This window comes from Heteronotia binoei, chromosome 10, assembly GCF_032191835.1.
Source record: "Heteronotia binoei isolate CCM8104 ecotype False Entrance Well chromosome 10, APGP_CSIRO_Hbin_v1, whole genome shotgun sequence".
Lineage (NCBI taxonomy): Eukaryota > Metazoa > Chordata > Lepidosauria > Squamata > Gekkonidae > Heteronotia > Heteronotia binoei.
In genome coordinates, this window is record NC_083232.1 from 87,998,748 (window position 1) to 88,018,489 (window position 19,742).

Sequence of the window (19,742 nt, forward strand, 5' to 3'; positions counted from 1 at the left end):
CCCGTTGCTGGCACCACTTACCTGGGAACTGTTGTGTCGCCAGCCGTTCAAAACTACCTCCAGTTTTTCATAACCCTCCGGGGGCAGCTCAGCCTCACCCGCTCCAAGGTAGGGTTGCCAGGTTGGCAACCAGCAGAATGGCTATGGCAAGGATATGGGGTGGGGGGAGGTGATGCCAGGTGTGGTATCACATCACTTCTGGAAAAACAGAAACAGAAGTTACATAGGTAGCCCTAGGAATTTCTGGAAACTCTATGGATTAAGCATGGAGTTTCGGCTGATTCCTAGAGCTACTCTCTGTCACTTCTGCTGTCACATTTTTTTGTTTTGTTTCATTTTCCCCTGCTATCATGGCAGTGGGCAATGTGAGTGGGGGAGCTGGGGATTCCTTGATTGACCCAGGAGCTTAGCAGCCCCAATTCAGGGTCATTTGAGCCCTCCAGTGCACTCCTGCTGTTCCAGAAATATTCAAGCCCTGAGAAACATTGTGGCTTTGTAACTCAGAGTGTGACCAGTGAGCCAGGAAGTCCTGGATTCAAACTTTACATCAACATCTACCTTGTTAGGAAACGCCAGTCCTTACGCCCAGTCACATTTGGGAGATAACAGTCCAGTTCTGCCTTACAGTCTTGTTTTGATTTCTGCATTTTGGGATTTTTAAATGTGCTCTTTAAACATTAAGGTGGCTTTGCAAGAGAGAGAAAAAAGAAAAACCCTCGAAATATTTAATATAACAGCAGCCTATCTATAGATAAATTTTGGCATACTAAAATATCTGCTAGCTTTGAAAATCATTTGTAGGCATCTTTAGCAGCAAGCCAAAAAAAAAAAAAAATCCATCACGTATGCAGCAGTAATTATAATCATTTACTCTACTATGATGTAGAAAACCGAAGTTTGGAATGAGTAAATTCAGTAAGTGTCTACCTAATTATAAGAAATCTCTCACTGTCTAGAATAAGTACCTATCTAGTCTAGTTTTCTACCTCTAATAGTTCACAGACAGCGGCTCCTGGGAAGCTCTCAAGCAAAGTAGCATTTTGTAATTGGAGATGCATTGCTTCCAGACATGAATGCTCCATTTTGAGATTTCAAATAGCTAATGATACTCCTGTTTTCCTGCCACTGTCTTTGTTAGAATTCTGGACCAAACCCAACTGAACAAAAAGGGCATTCTGGCCACTGCACAATCTGCCAAAGCAATGCCCGCATTTGCATAACAGAGAACTTCTCATGCTATCAATTCTTTATGACTACTGCTTCTTATTTTTTGACGTTATGTTCATATACCTTCGATTTTATATTAGTTGAACAAAATGAGTGGATAGCTCAGCTGATGGAAGGCAAAAAGCCATTCAAGAGGAATTTAAATGTGGAGCTCTTATGCCAATAGGAGATTTTTGCGGAGAAAAGGTCCAGCAGGAACTCATTTGCATATTAGGCCACACCCCCTGACATCACCATTGTTTCGCAGAGGGCCTCTTTTGTAGAAAAAGCCCAACAGGAACTCATTTGCATATTAGGTCACACCCCCTGACACCACCGTTGCTTCACACAGGGCTTCTTTTATAGAAGAAGCCCAGCAGGGACTCATTTGCATATTAGGCCACACCCCTGACATCACCATTGTTTCACACAGGGCTTCTTTTGTAGAAAAAGCCCAGCAGGGACTCATTTGCATATTAGGCCACATCCCCTGATGCCAAGCCAGCCGGAACTGTATTTCTGTGTGTTCCTGCTCAACAAAAGCCTGCAAATAGGGCCTTTGGGGGCAGGGGCGGGGGGAAGAGTCTCTGTGTGACAACCATCAACTTTAAAACAAATCAGGTCTAAAGCAGGGAAGGATCTTGAATCACATGAATGACTCACAGAGTGAAGTTGCCCTCTTCTGGGTCCTTCTAGCGCAGCGGTCCCCAACCTTTCTGGCAGGAGGGACCAGTTTTGTGGAAGACAATTTTTCCACGGACCAGGAGGGGGGGGGGGCGATGGTTTTGGGATGATACAATTGTGCACTTTATTTCTATTAGTTTGGTGTGGTGGTTAGGTGTGTGGACTCTTATCTGGGAGGACTGGGTTTGATTCCCCACTCCACCACTCGCAGCTGCTGGAATGGCCTTGGGTCAGCCAGAGCTCTCACAGGGGTTGTCCTTGAAAAGGTAGCTTCTGGGGAGAGCTCTTTCAGCCTCATCCACCTAGCAGGATGTCAGTTGTGGAAGAGGAAGGTAAAGGAGATTGTGAGCTGCTCTGAGACTCTGACATTTGGAGTGGAGGGCAGGATATAAATCCAATGCCGTCTTATTATTATTACTACATTGCAATATATAATGAAATAATTATACAACCCACGGCACAGTTGCTAACAGGCCACTGACCAGCAGTGGTCCATGGCCCGGGGTTGGGGACCCCTACTCTATTGTATAGTGTAGGGGTCTGATGATTGATGGCGAGGAAGTCTCCCAAGCACTTTATAAGCTTGGAACCAGAAACTGAGGACACAGAACTGTAGGTTGAAGCTGAATATGAGGATGGGCTGCAGAGTTTGTACTATTGTGTTCATCTTATTAATTCCTTTGTGTGTGGGGTGGAGTAATGAGTTGGCTCTAGATAGCTATTTCACTCTCTCCCGCCCCAGTTCCCCTCCTTATTACAGTCCCATTTCACATGGTTTGTGTACATGCGTGATTCTTAGCTTTGTCCATTTTGGTGGCCAAAGACAACCCCTCTCCCCTTTTTCAGCAATGGAAAAGCTGGTTGGATCGAACACACGGACTCAAATATGTGGGTGGAATGAGCCACAAAAATATATTGAGACAGTGCGCATTTTATGTCCTTTCAATACATTATAGCCAGGAGAAAATGTTTTTTGGATACAGATTGCATTTGCTGCATAGTCCAAATATGTGTGTTTTTGTTCTGAGTTGGCCCCTGTAAAGCCATAACTGCTCAGCAACTGTTTTATTTTTTTCCCCTTTAGGGGCGGATGTTATCAATTTTGATGGCCATGTTGTGTTACCGTACAGATTTGGACACAAGAAGAAAACCTTGAAAACGCTGAAAGATGTCATCGCTTTGAAATTTAAAACCTCTGAAAGTGAAGGTGTAATTTTTCATGGAGAAGGCCAACAAGGAGACTACATCACTCTGGAACTGAAAAAAGCCAAGTTGGTCCTTAGTTTAAATTTAGGTATGTGTCTTATTTTAATCTGTCTATACAGTGGTAGACACAACCCTGAGTGTTATCCTCTTCCTTATATTTCCTTTTCCTGTTTTTGGAGGAAAGAGCTGAAATCAGTTTCTGGATATACAGAGTGATCTCTTATAGATTTAGAATAGATAGAGTTTGGTTCCTAGACTGAGGCTGATTCCTCACTAGCCTTGCTCCACGCCAGGCTTCCGTTTCTCTCTGGAGCAAGCTAGCGATTTTACACCAGATGCTCCGCGACGTCATTTTGTGTGGGGGAAAACCTGTGATTTGCCACACCGCAATGTAAACCTGAAAAAACAGGTTTACACTGCGGCGTGGTAAATCACAGGCTTTCCCCACACAAAAATGGCGGTGTGGAGCAGCTGATGCAAAATTGCTAGCTTGCTCCAGAGAGAAACGGAAGCCTGATGCGGAGCAAGGTTAGTTCGAAATCAGCATGAGCTAGAACCTGTATTGGAACTCAGGTTAGATGCTGCCTGCAGCAGTGATGTCACTTACATGATGAAGGAATATGTGTCCTCTCCTGGTCCAAAACGTGCATCTGACATGGACACACCATGTTGGCTACCATGCATATCTTGCCTCAAAAAACGAACCACATAAATCTGGTACTCACACTCTTCACATAGTATCTGCTTTTCATACACATTTAGATGCATAGTAGAAAGATGGTTAGACAGTGCTATCGATGCAATGAACATGAATTTGAGCGAACTTAGGAGGATGGCGGAAGATACAAGGACCTGGTGTGATGTGGTCCATGGGGTCACAAAGAGTCGGACTCAACTGTGTGACTGGACAACAACAATAACAGGAAGAAGAACAACAAGAAGATTGCAGATTTATACCCCGCCCTTCTCTCTGAATCAGACTCAGAGTGGCTCACAATCTCCTATATCTTCTCCCCCCGACAACAGACTCCCTGTGAGGTGGGTGGAGCTGAGAGGGCTCTCACAGCAGGTGCCCTTTCAAGGACAACTCCTGCAATAGCTATGGCTAACCCAAGGCCATTCCAGCAGGTGCAAGTGGAGGAGTGGAGAATCAAACCCGGTTCTCCCAGATAAGAGTCCGCACACTTGAGTTTAAAGATTTTTATTTTTTTCAAATGAAAATAGTAAAGGGGAAGTGGAGATAGAAAAGTAATAAAACATCTGTTCAAAAAGCATAGAAAACATTCTACATATCACTGTACCACCAAGTATAAAGAAGTTCCATCAAATCATTATTATTAAACATTTAGCCTCTTATCACACTAGTCATATAGAGTTATATTGTAAATTCCCATTTAGATTGTCCATTTAGTTCATGTTTGGTTTATATTCCAATCCAATAATTTGAAGAGTGTCTACCACCATTCATCATTAAAGCAGTTTAAGTATCTAACCATACATATAACTTCTCCCAGTATTTTCTTGCTTCCTCTTTGGATTTCCCAACAAGCATTAAAGATAAATAGTCCATCTCCGCTACTTCCCTATCAACTTTTGCTTTGTAGGTCACTCTTGGAGCTTCCATTTCTGAGCAAATAAAATCCTAGCTGCAGTATTGATGTGTGTCATCAAATGTTTCTTTTGTATAGTCTTTAGGGAACATATTCAACAAAAGCAGTTCTGGTTTAAGTTGGATCTGCATCTTCAAAATCTTTTGAAATAGTTCATGGACCATCTTCCAATAATCTTTCGCCTTCTCACAAGTCCACTACATATGGTAAAACAACCCCACCTGCTTTGTACATTTCCAACTTTTGTTAGACATATTAGAATACATTTTTAGAAAGTTTTTGAGGAGTTACACACCATCTATAGAATATTTTATACAAATTTTCTTTAAAAGAAATTGATTTCATTAGCTGAATATTTGAATTCCATAAAGTCTCCCATTCATCTAACATAATATTACACCCTATATTTTTTCCCATTGTTCCATACAGTTTTTCACAATCTCATCTTGCATCCTCGTCTGTAGCAAATAAGAATAAATTTTCAAAAATTAATTTTTCTTGAGGGCCTAAAAATATCTTATCAAACGGATATTGATCCATGTTAAGCCCTATTACCTTGTCCTTTACATATCTGGACTCTATCTGCATTCTGAGCCACCAGTTCATATCAATATTCTTAGTTTCTAGTTCTTCCTTAGTTTTCAGTTGCTTATCTTGTTGCAATAAATTCTCATACTTATAGCATTGGTTTAATTTAATAAGATTTGGTAGTGTAAAAGCTTCAACGGTCTGCACACTTAACCACTACACCAAACTGGGTAACCTTCGCTCCAGGTCACATATGAAGCTGCGGTCCGGACTTTTGAGATCCACTCCTTCCCGAGACAGGGCTCCTTTCCTGTCATCCAGACCCAATCCAAACACCTGAAGGCAAATGTAGCTTGCTCAGCTCCAAGGGCCTCTTCTTGCCATCTCAAATGACTGGAATGTTGTCTCCCTTCCCAGTGTCTCACAATTCTGCCCAAAGGAAGTACCAGAAGAAATAATTTCTGTAAGCAAACAATTTTTATTTATGCAACTGCAAAAAGAGAGATATTTGAGGGTTTTTTTAAAAAATGACTACAGCTAGAACCTAGCTGTAAAGCCCTATATCGCCTAAGACCTGCCTACCTGAGGGACCGTCTCTCCCCACATGTTCCCGAGAGAGTACTGAGATCGGGAACCCAAAATCTTCTAGTTGTCCCCGGGCCAAAGGAAGCCCACCTGAAATCTACCAGGGGCAGGGCTTTCTCTGTAATGGCCCCTTCCTGGTGGAACCAGCTGCCGGAGGAGGTGAGGGCCCTGCGGGACCTTGCTCAGTTCCGCAGGGGCTGTAAGACGACCCTCTTCCGGCTGGCTTATAACTAACCGGCATAGGAAAATGAGTGTAGTTTCTATTAGATTTCTGCTATGTTTTAATGTTTTTAACTGTGTAAAATGTTTAAACTTAATATTTTTATGTTAGATTTTATGTGCTGTGAGCCACCCTGAGCCACCTTGGTGGGAAGGGCAGGATATAAATCGTAAATAAACTAAACTAAACTAAACCGTATTCCTGATGTTGGACTTTGTGTGTTCTCAAGGGTCATACTGGCTCTTAGGGTTGCCAGTCCCCAGGTGGGAGCAGGGGATCCCCTGATTTCACAGGCTCCTACCTGCTGCCAGTCAACTGGCTGATGGGGGAAGCCCTGCCCCCAACAGCCACAACCCCGCATAATGTCCCCAATGTGATGTCATGCAGAATTGATGTCATCACAATGTTGTGATGTTGTGTAGTGTCACTCTGGTTTTGGGCAAAACTCTGTGGGTTGAGCTTAATTTTACCATAGAGGTTGTCCAAAAACTAGAGCATCACCACACGGTGTCCTGGCATAATGACATCACTACTGTGTGATGTCATCATGTTGGGGATATAGCACATGGTGATATCACCCCACCTCCCCACTCCCAAAAAGCTCCTTCCCACTCCCACCAGCACAAGGTAGGGACCTGGCAACCCTAGCTCCACTGCGCAGGTACATGAAGATATTATCTTAATTAAATTTCATTCTTTTGTTTAAACCAGGGGTGTCAAAATGTAATGCCAGATAGGGGGAATATAAACTTTATAAAGGACAGACTAACACACAGCTTAATTCACCTCACTGCCTTGTTGTTATTCCACATCGCAATAGTGCACATTGCTTTCCTACAGAGAAAGACTGGATCATGAAGGCATGAATACAGTGGAAGGGGGAGGCAGACCAGTTGCACCCAAGAGAGCCCTGGCATAACGAGCCAAAACTCTCTCTCTTTCTCTCTCTCTCTCTCTCTCTCTCTCTGTAACAAGGCAAAAAGCTCATACCTTGAATAAAAGTCTGGCCTTAAAGGTGCTTTGTGTTTCTCCCTGTGATTGCGGGAACTGGGCAAAGGAAGCTCTTGCTCTTTGCATCCCACCCCAGTGGATGAGGAGGGGGAGGCGCCTCAGCCAATAGAAGGAAGAGAGGCTTGGCTCAGTAGCTCTGCTGTGCAATTGAAAGAACCTGGCAAAGCAAGCTCTCCTTCCCCCACTTCCTCTCCAAGGGAGAAGCCTTAGCCAATGGAGAAAATAGAGGTTTTGCTCTGTAGCTTCTGTGCGAGCCTGGAAAAGCAAGTTGTGATGCAGAAGGAAGTAAGAGAGGGAGGAGCCCTCCAGGGGCCTGATTCAGCCCCCCGGGCCACAAGTTTGACATGCCTGGTTTAAATATATCTTGCTTGCAGTCATGTGAAGAATAATTGTTCCCTTTCTCAAGGGTAATGATTTCTTCTGACACTTTAATTTATTTACTGCATCCTAGCAACCATTGTATCTTCAGAATAACCACATGGGGTAGGTTAGACTGAAGATGCTGACTAACCTAAGACAACCCAGTGTGATTCATGACTGAGGAGAGATTTCAACCCAAGTCTTCCTGGTCCTGTAACTATCTACCACACCATGCTGGAGTTATTATGTTATTTTCTCTGTTCTTGTGGACTAAAGATCAACCACTTTGCTTCATGCAAGTGAGAATATCACCATTTTGTTCAGCATAAAACTGTTCCTGACAAATGTCATTGGAATGCAAACCATTTCCTTTTCTTTACATTTCTAAATTTAGTCAGGTACTTATCAGTATGATAAATGACATTCCCTACATATGTACTTAGCTGAGGTGAGAATACATACTCTCGGGTCAGAAACTGGGTTAGGAAGGGTCTCCTAGGAAGAGAAATTGAATACTAAAAATGCTTTAGCACAATGCTTAGATCAAGTTGCAGTTAAAGCATGAAAAATGCAGGAGATTACTTTGCAACGTGGCTCAGAAGTGATTTACTGCTGAGTGTAGCTCCTCTTTCACAGTTGGATTAGTTACCAAATTCCAGCTCCTAGGTCTTGACAGAACAACTCAGTAAGCTTACCAAAGGCATGGTGCCCAAATGGAAACTCCATATTCAAAAGCAGTCTTGCAAATTTTAAGATTTTAAGAAGGATATAGACAAGCTGGAACAGGTCCAGAGGAGGGCAATGAAGATGGTGAGGAGTCTGGAGACCAAGTCCTATGAAGAAAGGGTGAAGAAGCTTGGCATGTTTAGCCTGAAGAGGAGGCGGCTGAGAGGTGATATGATCACCATCTTCAAGTACTTGAAGGGCTGTCCTATAGAGGATGGTGTGAAATTGTTTTCTGTGGTCCCAGAAGATCAGACCAGAACCAACAGGTTGAAATTAGATCAAAAGAGTTTCTGGCTCAACATTAGGAAGAACTTCCTGACCATTAGAGCGGTTCCTAAGTGGAACAGGCTTCCTCGGGAGGTGGTGGGCTCTCCTTCCTTGGTGGTTTTTAAACAGAGGCTAGATGGCCATCTCACAGCAGAGGATCTTGTAAATTTAGGGGGAGGTATTTGTGAGTTTCCTACATTGTGCAGGGGGTTGAACTAGATCAGGGGTGGCCAACGGTAGCTCTTCAGATATTTTTTGCCCACAACTCCCATCAGCTCCAGCCATTGGCCATGCTGACTGGGGCTGATGGGAGTTGTAGGCAAAAAACATCTGGAGAGCTACAGTTGGCCACCCTTGAACTAGATGACTCTGGAGGTCCCTTCCAACTCTATGATTCTATGAAATATCAGGTGCTATGAACAGATCACAGAATGACCATCAGGACTATACTATGCTCATGGTTTTCCACGGGGATGTGGCTAGCCACTGGTAGAATGGTGGGCCAGGCAGTGGCCATGGTCATTTGTGCTACAGACTTAGGTCAATCTGGTGAAAATGGCAATTTATCCTCACTTTATGCATTAAAAGAGTTTTTTTTAAAAAAAAAATCTTCAAGAAAACAACTTTACTTCAGTAGGATTTCTTTCAAATGTCTCATTTATCAGTTATTACATCCATTATCTCACGGCCATCTCTGTCCATTGAAAGTCCTCTACAAATAGCACTTCCAGTAGTGCCCTTGCCTTATCTTTTTTTTATTTTTGGCATAAATGCTAGGAAAGTACACTGATAATGGTTTTAAGAACACTTCTGAGAGCTGACTCAGGCATTCAAGTTTGTATTATCCTTAGAACAAGAAGAAGACTGCAAATTTATACCCCACCCTTCTCTCTGAATCAGAGTCTCAGAGTGGCTTGCAATCTTCTTTATCTCCTTCCCCCACAACAGACACCCTGTGAGGTGGATAGGGCTGAGAGAGCTCTCCCAGAAGTTGCCCTTTCAAGGACAACTCCTGTGAAAGTTATAGCTGACCCAAGGCCATTCCAGCAGGTGCAAGTGGAGGAGCGGAGAATCAAACCTAGTTCTCCCAGATCAGAATCCGCGCGCTTAACCACTACACCAAACCGGCTCTTAGTTGCAATAGAACCAGTGAGGGGGGGAGATGATCTAAATAAATAAAAAAGAGATCACTTAGAAAAGATGTAACATTTGAAAATGAAGTGAAAATATCTTATGGTGTAATTGCTAGCAAATTCATGTGTCTATGCTCACAACAAAGTTGTTAATGGAACATGGTATGATAAGATAGAATGTTGCTCTTTGTCCCATTAAATCTGAGGTATTAATTTTTTAAAAAAAAAATAATAAGTTCCCTTCCTTTTCATTAGGTAGCAACCAATATGGCTCCATTTACGGCCACACATCTGTGACAACCGGCAGCCTCTTAGATGACCACCACTGGCATTCTGTAGTGATAGAGCGTCATGGGAGAAACATCAACCTTACACTTGATAGACACATGCAGCATTTTCGGATCAACGGAGAATTCGATTATCTGGACCTGGACTATGAGGTATGTTGTCCCATGTATTGCAGCTGACCTAAACAAACCAGTGCCATCTGACCATAGTCAGCTGAAAATACTCCCAAAGCGCTCCATTGATGTGCACTAAACATACAAAAAGTGCACTAAGCAAATGGATAATACAAAAAGTGCACTAAATAATGCGTAATGCAAAAACTCTGATGTCAATGTTTATGGCCCTATAGTTAGAAGAAGTTGTTTCTCATTTTCCTCATTAGCGCTCAGTGAAATCTGGTTTCCCTGCCTTCTTTGTGATATCAGAGTAATGAACTCAAGTCCGTGGTGCCCAGGTGATTTGTAAATCCCCTGCCCACCCAGATTGATTTAGAGCTGATCGCTGTTTTGAGAAGTCGGGCATGTTGAGAGGCCGAGGAAAAGATTGCCATCATGGAGATGCTGCCAACACAGTATCCCTAGGACAATCTCTGGGTATCAATGTAAAGGAAGCATTTCTTACCATCTGGATTGGCCACATCGTGTTTTGGATCTCCACACCAATGCTTCCTTTTCCTGAGGACCATGAGAACAGTTGCACAGTCTCATATGGTGACAGCAGTGGTCCAGATGCTCTGCCAGTGAGTTTCAGTCTTCCTTATCCATTCAAGACATTGGAAAACACTGAGCAGTTTGATCCTTAGCAACCTCCATTAGCATATACCTAATGGAAATTAATCCAGGTTCTCATTGCTAGGGTAGAGATTATTGGCACGATTTCAGCACTGCTTCTTCTTAGGAGGCCAAACTATCTGTCGCCAGGCATTTGATGAGTGTTTCAGTGGCAAATATCAGTCCAGGAGCATGGCAGGGAGGAAGCAGCCTGGTGTGATCGGAGTTTCCAATGAAAAATCAGATGGCTAGAAGAAGGTTAAGTACCCACTCTCTGCTGCAGTTTACTGCTCTCCAAGGGGTACTTTCTAGTGGAGGAAATCATGAAACTAAGGCTACATCCGCTTATTTGTGACTGTGTGCTAATGTGTATTTTGTCCCTTATAGGCAGAATATTTTAAAGCAATAGGCCAGATCAAGCATGTATTACAGTAGCCTGAAGCAACAGAATTCTGGATCAAACAGCAAGTGGGGAGATACTATTTTTAAATATTAAGCCATGTTCAAAAAAGAAATGTAGTAAACCAGTGCACTGGAATGAGACTTCAGCATAGCCCTGTTCCTGGTGGTGTGAGGTCACCTTGGAAATGATGTCAGTCCACTCTAGGAATCACCAGAAACTCTATGGGTTTACCACAGAGCTTCCTGTGATTCCTAGAGAGGTGTTATCTCACTTCCAGGTTTCCCCCGGACATGAAGTCATGGTGTCACTGACAAGCCCCCAGTCAACCTCCCCAGACTATCCCCAGTTGCCTGGCAACACTATGCACAAATCATCTTTACTAGTAGTTGGTGTCTAGATCTCACTAGGTATATTCATAGGCTTCAGACCTTAAACCAGGAAAGCATTTGAAGTAGATATGTACAAACAACCAATAATTATAACGAATTTCTGCACAAGGTTGGAGCACATTTTTAAAAAATGCTTCTAAGATCTAACGGAAGGCACGGTGTTCACACTACTGTAAAATGGTTCACATTTTCTTTTCAAAGATAACATTTGGTGGCATGCCTTTTTCTGGAAAGCCAAGCTCGAGCAGCAGAAAGAATTTCAAGGGCTGCATGGAAAGCATCATCTACAATACCAATAATATCACAGACATGGCCAGGAGAAAGAAATTGGAGCCTTCTCATGTGGTGAGTGCATAGCTCATGTATGCGGAAAGAGCTTTCTGTATGCGCTTTCTTGGACCCTATAAATGTTTTCCTGTCTTGCAGGGAACGTCCTTGCAGCCCAAATGAATGCTCTTAAGCCTCATAGACCACCAGGCAATCACTTTCGGCACCCGTGGGGTTTTAACAGTATTGGGGGGGGAAGGAAAACACATGCTAAATGCATTATGTTCTTCAAAGTCTCCAATATTATGATGCCATTTGTGCCTAAGCACAACATCCAGACGAGGAATGATGCCATTGTCAAAGAGGGGTACGCTGTGTAATAACATCTACCCTATGGCTTACAGTTTTTAGGGTTGTCAAACTCTGTGTGTTGCCTGGAGATTCTCTCAGAATCACAGCTCTTCTCCAGACTACAGACATGAGTTCCCCTGAAGAAAATAGGTGCTTGTGGAGGATGGACTCTTGGTCATTATACCGCCCCCCCTTCCCCAGGAGCTGGGAACCCTGAAGGTTATTTATCACACAGGTGTCGCCCACATTAGCTGATATTCTGCCAATGTGATACCTTTCAACTCTCCTCCCTCTCATGATATGAACGCCCTTAAATTCCGTACCTTTCTCTGGCTTCACTGTCCATCTTCCATGCCTTTTTCCTTCTTTTCTCAGTCTGCCACAGTGCAGTTCCTTCCATTCTTTCATCAGTTTATGAACATATGAAGGTCCTGCTGGATCAAACTAGAAGTCCATCGAATCCAGCATCATGTCTCCTACAGTGGCCAACCAGTTTCTCTGGTAGGTCGAGTGCTAGGGTTTCTAGCGCTCAAGGCCGAAACCTGAACCCCCACCCCCCCAAGGTGTCTATTTCATGTGCGCTTTGTGCTTATGGCCCGATGACATCACTTCCAGTCTCGTCTCGCTGCCATGCTCGCTGCCACGCCCCCTGACTTTGCAAGCCTCTGGGAGGTTGGGAATTTAGCAGACACAGCGGGTGAGGAGAGGGGGCACCTCTAGGCCAGGTGGCATCCCTAGGCAGTCGCCTACTTGGCCTGCTCCCACACTAGGGTTGCCAAGTCCAATTCAAGAAATATCTGGGGACTTTGGGGGTGGAGCCCGGAGACATTAGGGGTGGAGCCAAGATCAAGGCTGTGACAAGCATAATTGAAGTCGAAAGGGAGTTCTGGCCATCACATTTAAAGGGACGGCACACCTTTTCAATTCCTTCCTTCCGTAGGAAATAATGAAGGATAGGGGCACCTTCTTTTGGGGCTCATAGAATTGGACCCCCTGGTCCAATCATTTTGAAACTTGGGGGTGTTTTGAGGAGAGGCCCTAGATGCTATATTGAAAATTTGGTGCCTCTACCCCAAAAAACAGCCCCTCCCCAGAGCCCCAGATACCCGTGAATCAAGTCTCCACGATTTTCTATGGGAATAAATCTCCATAGGGAATAATAGAGTTCCCAGCAGACATTTCCCTCCCTCTCCCCCCGCTTTCTGATGACCCTGAAGCGGGGGGAGGGCCTCCAAACCGGGGGACCCCCTGCCCCCACCTGGGGATTGGCAACCCTATCCCACACGCCGGCCCTATCCTCTGGAGGGCCAACAACAGGGCACAGAGGCCAAGGCCTTTCCCTGATGTTTCCTCCTGGCTCTGGAATTCAGAGGCTGACTGCCTCTGAACATGGAGGTTTCATTTAGTCACCATGGCTAGATTTCTCCATGAATCTATCTAATTCCCTTTTAAAGCTATTTGTGCCTGTGGACAAACTCTGGCAGTGAATGCCACATTTCAGTCGCTCACTCTGTAAATTCACCTTCAGCTTTGATCTCAAACTCACCCAATCTCTGATTCCATCCAATACTCCCTTTAAGCTGTGGGGTCCTGTGAACAAAAATTCTACTTTCTGCAGGCATTAAAGTGGTGAGCTACTGCATCAATTAGTTTGTTCTGAGGCCGTTCTTCCTGAGCCAAGACAAAAAATGTGTGAGCTGGAGGCTAAAAAAGCGAGCGGGCTAACACTTAGTGGGAACCCTGAATCCACTCTGTGTCTCGTTCACACCTTCAGACTTTCCTCTACTTCCTACAGAGTTAATTCACACCACTGCAGCTTTGGCCTGCTGCCTCAGAGCAGGCCAAGAGGTGGCTGAGCAGAGTTGCCAGGCAACCTCAAGTGTGGTAGGCCCGAACCTCATCAAACAGCCATTATGACACCAAGCAGCAGCTGGCTGCATCTCGGTCCCTTTTCAAAAGTCAAGGAGCCTTGCCCTGGTGACTCCATTCACCGTGGAGAGGCATGAAGAACAGATGCGGCACCCAGTTTCTCCTTGATGCCGGTGGTATTTTATGTTCTCATTATTTAAGACTGCAGCCGGTCTTCTATGCACAGTTCGTAGTGCATGAATGATGCAGCAAGCAGCCATAGGGAGCCAGGATAATTTGAGGGCTTGCTTGATTTTCAGTGCTAAGGAAGGCTGTAAAAATTGCTTTCCCTTTTGTTTCAGGCTGAGTTACTTCTATTGCCTTACCTCTAGGAAAACGAGATCAATTTTGTTCTAATTAAATCAGCATAGATTTTCATTTCTCTCTCTCCCTCTCGTTGCCCCATGGGATTGGTTTAGCATTAAAAAAAAAAGAGGCCACAGTGACACGCATTGTTTTAGAAATCTAGAAGAAACACTGCATTACACCTGGCCTCAAACCCGATTTTTGCAGTTGTTATAAATGCACAGAATGGTAGTGCAGAATAAGGTGTGGTTCTTGTACATTTCTGGCATCCTGGAATAAAAACAGTACATGCAGGCCTTGAATTCAGCAGGAACTCACAGGAGCACAGCTCCTGAACCTTTCTGAGGGTCCCCCCTCCTCCCCACCTACCTTGTCCATTGAATAGTAGATGCAGTTGCATAACAATCCCTGAATTAGGAGAGTGGGCAGCCAGCCAGCAGGAGCTTTGCCACACCCCCAGCACCACTCATTAACCCCTGGAGAAGCCCACGCCACCCTTTCTCTGCTTCTTATGTGATTTTGGGTGGTGGGTGGCTTGCTGGCCTTTTGACTAGGGCTGCTTGGGCTGGCTGGATCTCTAGCCAGCCCAGGCAGGCCTGTCTCACCCGGGGCTCTCCTTTCTTGCATCAGGTTGCTTTTGGCTGGGGGGGGGGGAGCAGCATATGCTAATGAGTTATGCTAATGAGCTCCACCACCTATTTTTCTACAAAACGACCCCTGAATACATGCAAGTATAATTCATGTTAAGGGTATGCAAGGAATGGGTCCTTTAAGCCAACGAGCCCTTCCATCCAGCTACTCATCAGAGGAGAGATGCTCCTAGACTCACCTGTAGCAGTGAGGTTGTGGGCCTGCATCCCCCAGAGTCTTCTGAGACCCAGGGTTTGGTTAGGAATAGGGTTGCCAGGTCCCCCCTGACCATGAATGAGGGCTGGGAGGATAGGTTGCCATCTCCAGGCTGGAAAACTCCTGGAGATTTGGGATGGAGCCGGGGAAGAACAGGGACCTCAATGAGGTATAGTACTGTAGAATCCACCCTCCAAAGCACCTATTTCCTCCAGGGGATCTGATCTCTGAAGATGAGCTGTAATTCCAGGGGATCTCCAGGTCCCACCTAGAGACTGGTATCCCCAGACCCTGGGAGTCTTGCTGGATTTCTGGTGAGAGGCAGGAATGGGACACAGAACAAGGGGAGAGGGAGCGAGAGACAGTTATTGAGTAATGGGCTAAAGTTCCACAGGGGTAGCTGCAATTACGGCTGCCAGCCTCCTGATGGAACCCAGAGATTTCCCGGATATACAGCTTATGGTGCCATTTGAGCTTGGGAAAATGTCATGGAGGAGGCACGAAGTGGTCATTTCATGGAAAAAGAGGTATTGGAGGTTATTTAGCACAACACATTTGCATATACCACACACCCCTGACATCACCAGAAGGTGTATGGAATTATATCAGCTCAGCATCTACCTTAAAATGCTTCTTGAATTATAATTGTCATCATAAAACCTTACTCCCATTGTACTTTTTAAATTATTTCCTCCAATGTGGCCACAGTGGCATGATGAAGTTTTGCATCTGTCTGCTTGATATGGTTGGATTATTTTCCCATTTTCCATGAGGGAAAATATTAGAAAGCTTGTCAGATCTTTGAGTGCAGCAAAATTCTTACAGAGGTTTTGAACAATGGAGCCCAGAAGCAAGCATTGGGGAGGGTGTGTGTGTAAAGGGTCAGCCTGGGAGGGGGACCACTAAGAATTTTTTTCTGACACCTCCCCTCAGTACCTCAGGCACCCACACAGAAATCTTGTCAGAAGTATAAAAAATAGGCACAAGACTTTAAATTTCAAAAACCACAAAAGAATATTTATTGGTCCATAATAGGCAAGAAAGAGGAGACATGTATCCTTCTGTCTCCTCTAGGGTTGCCAAGTCCAATTCAAGAAATATCTGGGGAAAGCGGGAGAGAAGGGGGCTAATCCTGGGGTCCCCTGCCAGGGCGGGAGGTTTGGGAAGCCTAACTCTTCCCTTTACCCAAACTTTACTTGGGTAATGGCATTAACACTTTTTTGGTGTAGTGGTGAAGTGTGTGGACTCTCATCTGGGAGAACTGGGCTTGATTCCCCACTCCTCCACCTGCAGCTGCGGGAATGGCCTTGGGTCAGTCATAGTTCTCGCAGAGTTGTCCTTGAAAGGGCAGCTTCCGGAAGAGCTCTCTCAGCCCCACCCACCTCACAGGGTATCTGTTGTGGGGGAGGAAGGGAAAGGAGATTGTGAGCCGATCTGAGACTCTGAGATTCAGAGTAAGGGTGGGGTATAAATTCAATATCATCATCATCATCATCATCATCATCATCATCTTTTGTCCAAACTGCCACAGTGGAAATCTGCTTATCCCTAATAGGAACTTCTCTTAAGAATAACACCAAAATACTCACTATCTTGCAGAAATATTTGCCAGTTAAAGCTACAAGGATTTTCCCTATTTTTTTTTTAAACAGGGAAATTTAAGCTTTTCCTGCGTGGACCCCCATACCGTGCCTGTCTTTTTCAACGCCACCAGTTATCTGGAAGTGCCTGGTCGCCCAAATCAGGACGTATTTTCAATCAGCTTTCAGTTCCGGACTTGGAACCCTAATGGACGTTTACTGTTCAGCAACTTTGCCGAAGGACTGGGCAACGTAGAGCTTGACCTGATCGAGGGCAAAGTCAGCGTCCACATCAATGTCACTGGAGGGAAGAAGAGTCAAATAGATATCTTTTCAGGTAAGACCAATGAAAGGTATTTCTACTGCTAAAAATCCAGCCGCCGTAACGACGGAAATGTGATCTGCATCTCTGCCTGGTTTTCATTTTTTAATAATTGCTTGGTGGCCTTGTGTTAAAACAAAAAGTTACCTTTGAGTGTGATAGGAGAATTGAAAACTGTCTCTTACAAATCCTTAGTTCTACAGTGGCTTTAAGAAAACTATTGAGTATATATTGACCATGATGCATTTTCTGAAACTGCTATTGTTGTTCTTCTTCTTTTCATAAGTGAAATCAATTGGATTAAAACCTGTAGTTTTTCATATTAGCTTACTTAAGGGAAGAAGATTTTAGGACTGTGGTGCATGAATGTGAGGAGCAGGGACTTTTCAGTTGTAGCACCTTGACTATTAGCTTACTTAAGGGAAGAAGATTTTAGGACTGTGGTGCATGAATGTGAGGAGCAGGGACTTTTCAGTTGTAGCACCTTGACTATTAGCTTACTTAAGGGAAGAAGATTTTAGGACTGTGGTGCATGAATGTGAGGAGCAGGGTCTTTTCAGTTGTAGTGCCTTGACTGCGGAATTTTCCATCTTTGTTGTGCTTGGGACATCAAGTGCAAAAATGTTAGCATTTTTGTAAGAGAGGGTTCTAGGTGGTCTTTTTGAAACCCTACTTTCGTTTAAAACAATTTATTTTTATTATCTTCCGTTGGTTTTATTGTCCTTTTTTTGGTTTTATTGAAATACTGTAGAATGGCTTTCATTGATCTCTGCTGGCTGGCAATCAATTAACTTATAATGTTTTGAGCATTTGGCTTTTTGTGGCGGTGTTACGTGCTGTTCATGATAGTTTTAATTATTGTATTATTTAAAATCTGTTGGATGTTGTCTCCGGAGCATTAATAGGGCAATTGAACAGGACAGAAGTGTTTGAAATCAATAAAATAGGAACGGATTTGTCTACTATAGAATCCCTTTATCGCATATTATTCCTAACTTTTCCATCTATCATCATTGTTTGTAAAATGATGATGGAATAGCTGAAAAACCATGTTCAGTAAATATCACTTCCATCAAGCAGAAGGTACAGCCAACACACTGTGTTGTGTGTCTAGAAAGTTGATGGACAGACATACAGCAAATAGTAAGCGTGTTCTTAAATAATTCAGAACCAAGGCAGTTGGGGAAAGAACGTCTAAGTCTGAAGAACAAAACTCTTCCTATCAAAACAAAAAAGAGTGCTCTTTTTTTCAGGAAAAAACAAGTTAACTCAAGAGAAGAAGAAGATATTGGATTTATATCCCACCCTCCACTCCGAAGAGTCTCAGAGCGGCTCACAATCTCCTTTACCTTCCTCCCCCACAGCAGACACCCTGTGAGGTGGGTGGGGCTGGAGAGGGCTCTCACAGCAGCTGCCCTTTCAAGGACAACCTCTGCCAGAGCTATGACTGACCAAGGCCATGCTAGCAGGTACAAGTGGAGGAGTGGGGAATCAAACCCGGTTCTCCCAGATAAGAGTCCGCACACTTAACCACTACACCAAACTGGCTCTCCATGCATGCATTCTAAGTCAAGAACTTTAAAGTCACATATGGGAGACTATAAAAGACTATGGCTCACTAGCAGAACATCTGTTTGTCATGCAGAAGTTCCCAAGTTCAGTCCTTTGCGTTTCCAGTGGAAAGGATCAGGCAGGAAGTGATGTGAAAGACTTCAGCCAGAGACCCTGGAGATCTGCTGCAGGTCTGAGTAGACAATACTGACTTTGATGGACCAACGGTCTGATTGTGTATAAGGCATGTGTTCATGTGTAGAATGGTCGAACCAATCTTCTGGAAATGCTGCTTTTTCGGGAGCACAGACAATCAGGTGGAATAACTAGAATAACGTTAGGCTTGCTTAGAGCTTGGAATTGTGTAGAGGATATCCAAATAAAAAAGCACCTATTGAATTTTCCCATTGTAATGTATCAGAGTGCAACTTTGACTGGATTCTGCTCTTCATACATTAAATACAGAACAACCAGGATTGGATTCATGGGCTGGAATTCATGCAGGTCCCTAACCAGGTCCAGAGAGGCTTTTTTCATAGACTGAACTATATGAAGTACTAGGGTTGCCAAGTTCAATTCAAGAAATATCTGGGGACTTTGAGGGTGGAGCCAGGAGACTTTGGGGGTGGGGCCAATAGCAAGGTTGTGACAGGCATAATTGAACTCCAAAGAGAGTTCTGGTAGGGTTGCTAAGTCTGTCTTAGCAACTCTACCAGAGAAGCAAAAATAAAACAGTTTGCAATCCCACACTTGTGTGGTCACACTAGGGCAATTTACTCATGAGTTGCTGAAGTTCCAAGTTCTAAAGAATAACACAAGGAAACTAAAGGTTCTAGTTTACCCTTTCCTGTGCAAACAGCCTCTGAGATTATTATAAAACCAACATCGTTTCTGGACTCCTTCCCTTCCTTTCTCTTCCCTTCCATTTCCTAGCCTTCCCTTCCCCCAGGCACATTATTCTGCCGGCTTGCCCCACCCACAGCCTGGTCTAAGATTTAAAGGCACAGAGCACCTTTCTAGAAAAAAAGCTGTTCCCAGGGTCTTCTTAAGCCTTTGTGGTTTGAAGGCACATGGGGGCTGTTGGGACAGAGGTTCCTCCTACGGGCCAGCTCTCTGAGGGCAGGAAGTAGCCTGTGAAAGCGGGGGAACCCCTGCTGGGACCTGGGGATTGGCAAGCCTATGAGTTACTAATTCACTCACTGATTTGAGAAACAATCCACACAGT

General features: G+C 44.2%; 1 protein-coding gene across 1 annotated transcript in view; it reads left to right on the plus strand.

Moving 5' to 3' along the window:
- Positions 1–19,742, plus strand: part of CNTNAP2 (contactin associated protein 2) — a 1,690,081-nt gene that overhangs the window by 807,926 nt on the left and 862,413 nt on the right. The window contains exons 5-8 of the mRNA XM_060247763.1: positions 2,975–3,184; positions 9,792–9,976; positions 11,588–11,731; positions 16,717–16,981. Of these exons, the coding sequence (XP_060103746.1) occupies positions 2,975–3,184; positions 9,792–9,976; positions 11,588–11,731; positions 16,717–16,981 (804 nt within the window). The remainder of the gene's footprint in view (positions 1–2,974; positions 3,185–9,791; positions 9,977–11,587; positions 11,732–16,716; positions 16,982–19,742) is intronic.